Here is an 11,643-nt window from a genome sequence, read left to right on the forward strand (position 1 = left end):
ACCCCCCCCCTTGGGGGGGGGGGTGGTGCGGGAAGCCCAGCTGTGGATCAGCTGCGGTGAGTTACACCACAGTGCCTGGCATGGTTTTTCACCCCCGAAGCACCAGAGTGTGGGTGATCAGGAACACGAACTGTATTGCGTTCTGGCACCTTCCACTCTCCTGCTCCAGTTCAGATATATTAACGTCTGTCCCAGATTGCCGTTCTACTCTATCATATTTTGGGGGGACAACCCTGTATGTTTTTTTTTTTTTTTTTCCCTCTGCTTGCTTGCTTTTAGGAACACTGCTCTCTGGTATGTTGCAAACCTCTCTTCAGTTATGTTTTCTCTGTGGGATTCTGCAGAATTACAGAATTGAGCCCCTGAGCAGTGGTTAGTTTGCTTCTGCCAGGTGTCTGTGAGACCCCCCAGCCCAAATACGATGACTTCCCGGCCTGGGGGCTTTTGCGCATAAAGAAAGTGTAAATCTGGATTCTGGACACGTATGAGGTCCCCGTGTCTCAGGGAAGTCTTTATTTTCCTCATGCAGAGTCCTCACCTGAATCCAGGAGGGAATTTTTTTTAATGACGTAGTTTAATACAGGGAATCTCAGTTCCAACACCTCTTTGCACAGGTGCACAGTTTAATTTCATCTCTAGTTGAGCACGATATATATTTACGTCTTCCTCCTCACTCCCCACCAGAGAGATCGTGAAGTAATAAACGCAAAAATTCAGAGAGCCAGCTAATCTCCGACAACGGTCACAAGACAGTTCAGTGGAGAAAATAATGTGTTTTCAATACATGGTGCCATGGAAATTGGATATCTGCTTGCAAAAGAATGAAACTAGACCCCTATCTTTCACCATTTGCAAAAATTAAAATGAGTTAAACATTAAAATATAAAGCCCAAAACTATAAAACTACATGAGGCAAACACAGGGGAGTAGGTAAATGTTTCTTAAATAATACTCCTAAGGTATGGGCAGCAACAGCAGTAGAAAAGTGTGATTACATCAAGCTAAAATGCTTCTGCACAAAGAAAACAATAAATAAACAGACAATCCACAGAATGGGAGAAAAGGTTTGCAATGTATGCTTCAGAGAAAGGATTCATAACCAGAATCTTCTAGGAGGTGAAACAGCTTATCCACAAAAATGCTAATGATTCAGTTTAAAAATTTGCAATCAATATGAACAGACAACTCTCAAAGGATGACATACAAATAGCTAAAAAGCGTATAAAAAATGTTAGACATCGCTTATCATAAGAGGAATGCAAATCAGACCCACAATGAGGTATTGCCTAACCCCAGTTAGAATGGCTATGAACAGGGACCAGCAGTTGGTGTAATGGCTATGTCGCTGGACTCCTACGTAGTTGATTGTAGTTCACGTCCTGGACCCAGTGGCTGGAACTCACGCCAGGTGTGTGTGCGTGCGTGCCCAAGGTCCCAAGAGGAGAATGGAGGAGAAGGGATTGCGGCGTGGCCATCCCCCCCCGGGGGGGGGGTGTGATTTCTTGCTTTCTGTCTCTCTCTGTCTGTCTGGTGAACACACTCACCTTATGCCAAAAACCTCTTAAAAAAAAGAAAAAGAAAAAGAAAAAAAGGATGGCTATGAACAGAGAACTGGTGAGATTTCAGAAAAAAGGGAACCCTTGTGCTGGTGGGGATGTAAATTAATACTGTCATTGTGGAAAACAGTTTGGAGGTTCCTCAAAAATGTACAAATAGGGACCAGCAGTTAGCGTAATGGCTATGTCACTGGACTCCCATGTAGTCGACCGCGGTTCGCATCCTGGACCCGGTGGCTTAAAACCCATGCTGGGCGCGTGTGCGTGCGTGCCCAAGATCCCGAGAGGAGAATGGAGGAGAAAGGATTGCGGCGTGGCCATCCCCCCTGGGGGGTGATTTCTTGCTTTCTGTCTCTTTGTCTCTCTCTGTCTGTCTGGTGAGCGCACACGCCCTATAGCAAAAAAAAACCTCTCCAAAAAAAAAAAAAAATGTACAAATAGGACTGCCACTTCTGGCTATTTACCCAAAGAACAGGGAATCACTGTCAGATATTTGCACATTCACGTTTATTGCAGCATTATACACCAGAGCTAAGACAAGGAATCCACATAACTGTCCAACAATTAATGACTGTATTAAGAAAATATGGCATATATACACAATGAAATACTATTCAGCCATGAAGAATAAGGGCTGGCTCTGAAGCAGTGGTTAAGCACTTGGTAGAGGGAGCTAGATGCCACCTGGCTGACCATGGCTGAATTCCCAGCCCCAGAAGCATGAAATATACATCGGGTACAAGTGTGTGCATGTACTCAGGGTCCTGACAGGAAGGAAATGAAGGGAAGGGAACTGCAGCATGAACAGGTCCCATTGGACACTCCCTCTCTCTCTCTCTCTCTCTCTGTTTCTCTCTCGTTTCCTCTGGCATTAAAAAAAAAAGGAAGAGAGTCATTCAACACGAAGTGGACAAACTTAAAAGATGTGATGCTAAAGGAAATGAGCTGTACTATGAAGGACGAATACTAAATCCCACATTTAACACACACTGGATGTCCGTGGTCGCTGGTGGAAGTGGAGGGACTCTGGCATAGAGCTAGAGTAGACAAGACTGCATGATATCAGGTAGCATAGGTTATGGTGCTGTGTACCACAGCACAGTGAAAATGTTGACAAAAGTGAGCAGAATGATTATTCAATGTGCACAACACGATAGACTATTCAGTGGTAAGATGAACATGTCTACATGTCTACATCCTTGATTTATTACACACTGTATGCATATCTTAAAAAAGCACACTACCCTACACAGATGTGTGGTAATGATATGTAAACTGGAAGTCAAAATAATATAACACCAAAAAGAAGGAAAAGAAAAACTCAAGCTACAAAAGGCTGTAATAAATATTCCGGGGGGGGGGTGTGATTTCTTGCTTTCTGTCTCTCTCTGTCTGTCTGGTGAACACACTCACCTTATGCCAAAAACCTCTTAAAAAAAAGAAAAAGAAAAAGAAAAAAAGGATGGCTATGAACAGAGAACTGGTGAGATTTCAGAAAAAAGGGAACCCTTGTGCTGGTGGGGATGTAAATTAATACTGTCATTGTGGAAAACAGTTTGGAGGTTCCTCAAAAATGTACAAATAGGGACCAGCAGTTAGCGTAATGGCTATGTCACTGGACTCCCATGTAGTCGACCGCGGTTCGCATCCTGGACCCGGTGGCTTAAAACCCATGCTGGGCGCGTGTGCGTGCGTGCCCAAGATCCCGAGAGGAGAATGGAGGAGAAAGGATTGCGGCGTGGCCATCCCCCCTGGGGGGTGATTTCTTGCTTTCTGTCTCTTTGTCTCTCTCTGTCTGTCTGGTGAGCGCACACGCCCTATAGCAAAAAAAAACCTCTCCAAAAAAAAAAAAAAATGTACAAATAGGACTGCCACTTCTGGCTATTTACCCAAAGAACAGGGAATCACTGTCAGATATTTGCACATTCACGTTTATTGCAGCATTATACACCAGAGCTAAGACAAGGAATCCACATAACTGTCCAACAATTAATGACTGTATTAAGAAAATATGGCATATATACACAATGAAATACTATTCAGCCATGAAGAATAAGGGCTGGCTCTGAAGCAGTGGTTAAGCACTTGGTAGAGGGAGCTAGATGCCACCTGGCTGACCATGGCTGAATTCCCAGCCCCAGAAGCATGAAATATACATCGGGTACAAGTGTGTGCATGTACTCAGGGTCCTGACAGGAAGGAAATGAAGGGAAGGGAACTGCAGCATGAACAGGTCCCATTGGACACTCCCTCTCTCTCTCTCTCTCTCTCTGTTTCTCTCTCGTTTCCTCTGGCATTAAAAAAAAAAGGAAGAGAGTCATTCAACACGAAGTGGACAAACTTAAAAGATGTGATGCTAAAGGAAATGAGCTGTACTATGAAGGACGAATACTAAATCCCACATTTAACACACACTGGATGTCCGTGGTCGCTGGTGGAAGTGGAGGGACTCTGGCATAGAGCTAGAGTAGACAAGACTGCATGATATCAGGTAGCATAGGTTATGGTGCTGTGTACCACAGCACAGTGAAAATGTTGACAAAAGTGAGCAGAATGATTATTCAATGTGCACAACACGATAGACTATTCAGTGGTAAGATGAACATGTCTACATGTCTACATCCTTGATTTATTACACACTGTATGCATATCTTAAAAAAGCACACTACCCTACACAGATGTGTGGTAATGATATGTAAACTGGAAGTCAAAATAATATAACACCAAAAAGAAGGAAAAGAAAAACTCAAGCTACAAAAGGCTGTAATAAATATTTGTGTGTGTGTGTGTGTGTGTGTGTGTGTGTGTGTGTGTTTAATCTACTATAGGGTACTTCTGCACGAGAGAGAGAGAGAGAGAGAGAGAGAGAAATCACCCCACTGGGGGGCATGGCCAAGTCACAATCCCTTCTCCTCCATTCCTCTCGGGATTTGGGGCATAGATGGACATGTACCTGGAGTGATTTTCAGGCCACTGGGTCTGGGACTCTATAGCAGCCATGTGGGATCCAGCCACCTCAACCTCCACGCCACCTGCTGGTCTATTTATGTACATTTTAATACATATAAGAACAATATATTATTTGAGGATAATAGTAATAAATGCTAACATATATCACAACCTTTTGGGGTTTTTGTTATCCTCACTTTACAGCTGAGAAAACAGGCACAGAGAGGCTAAGTCACTTGCCCCAGTCCATACAGCAAGCATTAAGTAGTGAAAGGGGAAAACCTTGCTGGGGCGTGTTAGCAGTTACAGAGAAGAGAAGCAGGAAGGGAGAGTAGAGCTTTGTAACATTTTCTCCCTCCCCTCTCACTTTCTCTCTCTTTTTCCTGAAGCAATTCTTTTTCTGTTTTGTTTTAAGAGAGATTTTTGCTATAGGACATGTGTGCTTGCTGGAGAGACAGGAAGACATAAAGCGAGAAATCACCCCCCCCTCCAGGAGGCATGACCACGCTTCAATCCCTTCTCTATTCTTCTTGGGATCATAGGCACAAACGCACACGCACCTGGCTTGAATTTTAAGCCGCCGCGTCTGGGTCTTGAACTACAGTCGACTACATGGGAGTCCAGTGTAACCATGACGCCATCTGCTGGTCCCTTCCTGAAGCAATTCTGACCAACCTGGGTGTTTGTTACATTTTTCTAAAGGTTTTATTGTTTTAGAACAGTTTTAGGTTCATAGCAAAATTGAGCAGAGATTCTGAAACACCCTTACCCCCAGATATGCGTAACCTCCCCCATCACACCCCCACCACAGTGATACATTTGTTATTTGCTCTTGGTGTGTAATGGCATGTAGCCACTGTTACGGTCTCATACAGAGTAATTCCTTTTCTATCTTTTTAAAAAAATAATTATTTTATTTAACTTTATTTACTTATTTTTAATTTGACCAGAGAGGAAGAGAGAGAGACAGGGAAAAAGGTAGGGAGGGAAAGTGAGAAAGCAAGCTGCCAGGTCTGGGACTCGAACTGCGGTCGGACATGTGGGAGTCCCGCACACTTAACCACCACGCCACGTGCCAGCCCCCAGAGTAATTTCATTGGCTTAGAAATTCTTGTGCCCTACACATCACCCAATCATCCCCTCTAACCTTACAAACACTTGATCTTTTTTTGGTACCCATAATTTTGCCTTTTCCAGAACGTCATATAATTGGAATCTTGCATTCTACAGTCTTTTCAGATTGACCTCTTTCACTTAGTCATAAAGATTTAAGTTTTTTCCATGTATTTTCATGGCTTGATAGCTTACTTTTAAATGTTTTTAGAGAGATTTTTGCTATAGGGCATGTACGCTTGCTAGAGAGAGAGAGAGACAGAGACAGAGAGAAAGTGAGAAGTCACGCCCCAGGGCGGATGACCACACTGCAGTCCTTCTCCAGTCTCCTCTCAGGATTTTTAAGTACGCATGCACACACAGGCAGGGGTGACTTTCAGGGTGCTGGGTCTGGGATTCAAACCACAGTTGGCCATTTGGGAGTCCAACGCCTTAACCACTGTGCCACCGTAATTCCTTTTCTATCTTTTTAAAAAAATAATTATTTTATTTAACTTTATTTACTTATTTTTAATTTGACCAGAGAGGAAGAGAGAGAGAGAGGGAAAAAGGGAGGGAGGGAAAGTGAGAAAGCAAGCTGCCAGGTCTGGGACTCGAACTGCGGTCGGACATGTGGGAGTCCCGCACACTTAACCACCACGCCACGTGCCAGCCCCCAGAGTAATTTCATTGGCTTAGAAATTCTTGTGCCCTACACATCACCCAATCATCCCCTCTAACCTTACAAACACTTGATCTTTTTTTGGTACCCATAATTTTGCCTTTTCCAGAACGTCATATAATTGGAATCTTGCATTCTACAGTCTTTTCAGATTGACCTCTTTCACTTAGTCATAAAGATTTAAGTTTTTTCCATGTATTTTCATGGCTTGATAGCTTACTTTTAAATGTTTTTAGAGAGATTTTTGCTATAGGGCATGTACGCTTGCTAGAGAGAGAGAGAGACAGAGACAGAGAGAAAGTGAGAAGTCACGCCCCAGGGCGGATGACCACACTGCAGTCCTTCTCCAGTCTCCTCTCAGGATTTTTAAGTACGCATGCACACACAGGCAGGGGTGACTTTCAGGGTGCTGGGTCTGGGATTCAAACCACAGTTGGCCATTTGGGAGTCCAACGCCTTAACCACTGTGCCACCTGCTGGCTCCTTATTTATTAAGTTAGTTTTCTTAGTCACTAGTCTTTCATTGCCAGGATGTGTTACGTTCTTTTAAAACCTTTGTAAGTTAAAATATTTAACAATTTAATAACTAAAACCATACGCTTGGAAGTAGCCCAGGACTGAGCACCCCAGGGTACTGGGCTGATGAATAGAGTTGTAGATTCTGTGACGCAATCTGAATATTTTTCACCAGGCTTCAGCGAAGTGCCCTTTCCTTTGCCGTTTTGTATGAACTTTACTCGCTGTTTGTAGTGTCTTCCTCCCTGCGATTTTGGGCCCGAGGGCAGCAGGGGGCAGCAAGGGGACAATGCTCCTGGCCAGGACTCTAGAAGGACCTTAGTAGCATTGCTGCTCATTAGAGTACAGGAAGCACATGCTTGTAGCTCAGGGCAGGCTTTTGGAAGGAAGACTTTGGAATCTTGCTGTCTTAGTCCCTTTTTTTTTTTTTGCTGCTGTAACAGAATACCAGAGACCGAGTAATAATTTATAATAAATGTATTATCTGACGGTTCTGGAGGTTGAGAAGTTCATGATCAAGGGGCTGCTTCTGGTAAGGGCTTTCTTGCTCTGTCATGATACGGTAGAAAGCATGGCATAGGGAGAGAAGATGACGGAGAGAGGGTCTAAGACAGGGACCAAGGAGACCGACTCCCTCAAAACTAACCCACTTCTAGACTAACAGCTTAATCCACTCCTGAGGGCAGTTTTCATGAGTTTTGGAGGGGAGAGTCAAACCATAGCTTTTTCCTAAACATATTTATAATGTGATTTACTTTTCTTTTTTCTATTTTTAATTGCCAACAGGTGCATGCACTCACTAGAGAAAGGGAAGACATTCCCCCTGAAAGGGTGTGATCACACCATAGTCCCTTCTCCATTTCTCCATTTTGGACACACACGCACACATGCGCAGCATGTGTTTTAAGCTTCCCGGGTCAGGATTTGAATCACTTTGGGCCATATAGAATCTAGCTCCTTTAACCATGAGGCTGTGGGGCTAACCCATTGTTTTCTTTTTCTTTTCTTTTCTTTTCTTTCCTTTTTTTTTTTTTTTTTAAGAGATTTTTGTTAGGGTGTGTGCACTCACCAGAGAGAGACAGAGAGATATAAAGTAAGAAATGACTCCCTTCCCCCAAGGGTATGGTCACTCTTCAGTCCCTTCTCTACTCTTTCTTTTAGGATTTGGGGCACACATGCACACACACCCAGCATGAGTTTTAAGTCACCAGGTTCAAGACTCAGACTGCGGTTAACTACATGGGAGTCCAGTGATGTAACCATTAGGCCATCTGTTGTTTCTGAAGTAGGGACTTTTGGTCCTACCCATTGCCTTCTTAAGTAGAGACTTTTGCTGGGAATTCCAGTGTTACTTTCTTTATCATTGTTGTCATCTATGATTTAGAATCTAACTTCTTATCCTTTCTTTGTGTGGCTCTTACCTTGCACAAAGCCATGTTATTTGACATGTAACAGGGCAGGACAGTTAATAAATGGAACACTGTTAGTAGTGGCCATGTATCCCAAATGTACAATGCTTATGAAGAGTTAGCAAAGTCAATCTGGGGTCTAGAATTTGAAGGATATAATTTCGTATACCATCAATATTTTATTACTTCTTTTTACCTTATTAAAATATCAGTTTATTTCACATACATATTTTTGTCACATGACCATTTCCATGTCTGACTACCACTACTACTTCCTATTTTTAAAATGACAAAATTGAGGGACCAGCAGTTAGCGTAACGGCTATGTTGCTGAACTCCCACGTAGTCGACCGCGGTTCAAGTCCCGGACCCGGTGGCTTAAACTCATGCTGGGTGCGTGTGCGTGCGTGCCCAAGATCCCGAGAGGAGAATGGAGGAGAAGGGATTGCAGCATGGCCATCCCCCTGGGGAGTGATATCTCATTTTGTATCTCTGTCTTTCTGGCGAGTGCACATGCCCTACAGCAAAAACCTCTCAAAAAAAAAAAAAAAAAAAGACAAAATTGAGGCTCAAAGATTTAAACATGTACAATATTACACAGCTAATTACTGATAAAGTTGGGAGTAGAAAACAGGGCTTCCTACTCCCACATGTTTCGACTATATCCCAGAGCATAATGAAATACACTTGATGCTAACACCAAAATCTATGCATCATTATTTAATTTTACTGGATGATTTATAAGACACTTCAAAAGGGCTTTCTGGGTATAAAACCTGTAAACTCAGGAATGTAGTATTTATGATAAGTAGTCAGAACATAAGCTCTAAAGCTTTTTCATTATGTTAAATAAAAGATAAGCTCTCGAGATGAAGGTTGCTCGTGATGAGATTAAAGAAATGTTTAAACACCTGCCTCAGTTGTGTACACATAGATCCTAGGTTTTAGTAACTTTTCAATCAAAAGAAAAACCCTAAACATGACAGGCTAGGATTGGATCAGAAGAGCAGATATTATCTTTATGTTCACAAGCTTTACTCCCATGAGGTAGGTGCGGGGAGGGTGTTGGCAAGAGGAGTTTGGGCGCTTCCATTGAAGACTTGCAGGGTGGCTGTGTTTAGTGTTTTCACAGCAGTTCTGATCTGCAGTGGTCCGGTGATGGAGAGTTCTACAGCTGGGGAGTGCAGGAGTTACATGATTTTTCTTTCATAGCATTCTTAACTCATGTGCCCCTTTGTGGTCCATTTTGATATCTTTGCTAGAAAGGTAAATAGATGTTTTCTACCTGACCTTTACTATTTTCACATTCTCTGGTTTTCATTAATGTTAGTTTTTTAAACTTTGCAGGTGTAATATTTGTTAACAGATCCAACATCCTCTATGACCAAGGAAGGTAGAAAAGCTTTTCTTGAAATGGTTCCATAGAATCAAGTGTAATGAACTTGGGTATTCATTTTGACTTGAGTCTTCCAGAAAATATTTCCTATAACAAAGGAATCGTGAATAAACTACCCATAAAATATAATCACATGTAAAATGAGAGCTTGCCCTAATTTCACCTTATGTGATGGATTTTACAGTGTGTGAACTTAAATCTCCTTCCATGAGCGATTTCCTGTGGGGTCTGGAGAACTGTGGCTGGCTAAGGCACATCAAAGCCATCTTGGATGCAGGAATATTTATCGCAAAGGTATGTGATGGCAGAGAAAATAAGCTTGAGGTAGACCAGCAAGCCGCTGCGACTTCAAAATGACAATTGTATTTCCTCACCTTCTGTTCCTGTTGTACCCAGCTCCATGGTGTTGAACAAGTAGCTGGGTTTACAGACCTCCATGTAGTTTTACCCTCTGAAGATGATTTTCACTGTGAGATTGTGTCAGCACAGTGGTCAAATATTAACGGTTCACAGTATTCTCTCTTCCATTAGTCCTAATGCTGGAAGAGGAAAGAACTTTTTTATAGGAGATCTCGTACACCCAAATGTGAGTTCAGAAGTAGAGGATAAAACTCTTATACCCAAGAGCTTCTTTTTGCTCCTGGCATAAGCAAAAGCCGTGTTCCTGTAGCTGGTAGGAAGATCCTAGGCTGAAATACAAAGAATCTTGCTACAACTCTCAAATTATTTCAAGTTATATTTAAATGCGTTATCTATTTTGTTGGTTTTCATTTTATATAAGTTTAGATTTATATCTAAAGAGAATGTATCTTTTCTGATGAAATGGTGTGTTCCTCTTTATTAGATAATCATTTATTCAACGAGTATTTATTTAGGGCCAGGCACTATTCGAGGTGCTGCAGATGCAGTGCTGAAAAAATCAGGTCGTCTCTTCCTTCACAGAACTTACATTCTGGTGTGGGAGACAGAAAACAAAGGAATGAGGAACAATAAAATTTCGAGTCAGATAAACATGATGATGAAAATCTCTACCATGTTTCCCAATTTCTGTTTCTTGCCAAGATACTCGGCTAAAACGTGTGTCCATTTTCAATAGCAAATAAGTAGTCCTGGCAGAAATTTCCTGGTGTAATTTTTACCTTTGTTTTCTTCTCCTTCCCCTGATCCTGCATCCCTTACCAGACTCTCGTCCTTTTATCTGTAACATCATAGTTTTATAATTTCTCTATCTTTTCCTTTTGGGAAAGGGTTGGAGCTAGCAGCAACTCTAGCATTTCAGTTAAGACATAATGTGGAAGCCCAGAGGAGAGGAAGAAGGGTTGAAGATAGGCTGGAATGTTGTGAAGGCACGTCTGCGTAGGAAGGATGTTTTCATTTAGTACATATGATGGGAACTTCAGAAAGTTCATGGAAAAAATAGAATTTTTGGTACCAAAAAAACTCGAAATCCACGCATAGTTTTTTCATGAAACTTATTTTCTGTAAACTTTCAGAAGACCCCAGTATGTTTATTCGATGTGAATTTGAGTGGTGGCTCCTGGGTTAAAGGAAGGGAAAGCTGCAGCTCTTGGCACCAACCACTCCTTGGCTCTGCCCTCGCTGGGTGTGCGTAAGCACTCAATATGAATGAATGAAGAATGAAGGAATGAAGAGGGTTTTTGTTTGTTTCCTTATGTTTTGCCTCTTTCTTGCTGTAAGACATAACCAAACCCAGTTCTATGAGAGAGTTCTGTTTTTCTGGCTATTCCGTGTGACTGCCGATGCTTGTTTCTAGGCTGTTTCAGAGGAAGGGGCAAGCGTGCTCGTCCACTGCTCCGACGGCTGGGACCGGACTGCCCAAGTGTGCTCAGTGGCGAGCCTCCTGCTGGACCCGCACTACCGGACCCTGCAGGGCTTCATGGTGAGTGTGTGCCGGCCATTCCCAGGGCAGCGCCTTGCCCAGGAATGAACGAACTTCTCTTTTGGCAACTGTTGACAACTTTGTTTTCTCTCATCAGCATTATTTTTCTCTTAATAGATCAGCAAGGTTAATTAAATAGGGAA

The 11,643-nt window shown here is 42.5% G+C and overlaps 1 protein-coding gene across 1 annotated transcript in view; it reads left to right on the top strand.

Annotated features, from left to right (window-relative positions):
* The window catches only part of MTMR7 (myotubularin related protein 7), a 139,989-nt gene that overhangs the window by 114,270 nt on the left and 14,076 nt on the right, over positions 1 to 11,643 (top strand). Inside the window, exons 8-9 of the mRNA XM_006149702.1 lie at positions 9,785 to 9,894; positions 11,375 to 11,500. Coding sequence (XP_006149764.1) covers positions 9,785 to 9,894; positions 11,375 to 11,500 — 236 coding nt within the window. The remainder of the gene's footprint in view (positions 1 to 9,784; positions 9,895 to 11,374; positions 11,501 to 11,643) is intronic.

Source organism: Tupaia chinensis, unplaced genomic scaffold (genome assembly GCF_000334495.1).
Source record: "Tupaia chinensis unplaced genomic scaffold, TupChi_1.0 Scaffold000271_1, whole genome shotgun sequence".
Lineage (NCBI taxonomy): Eukaryota > Metazoa > Chordata > Mammalia > Scandentia > Tupaiidae > Tupaia > Tupaia belangeri.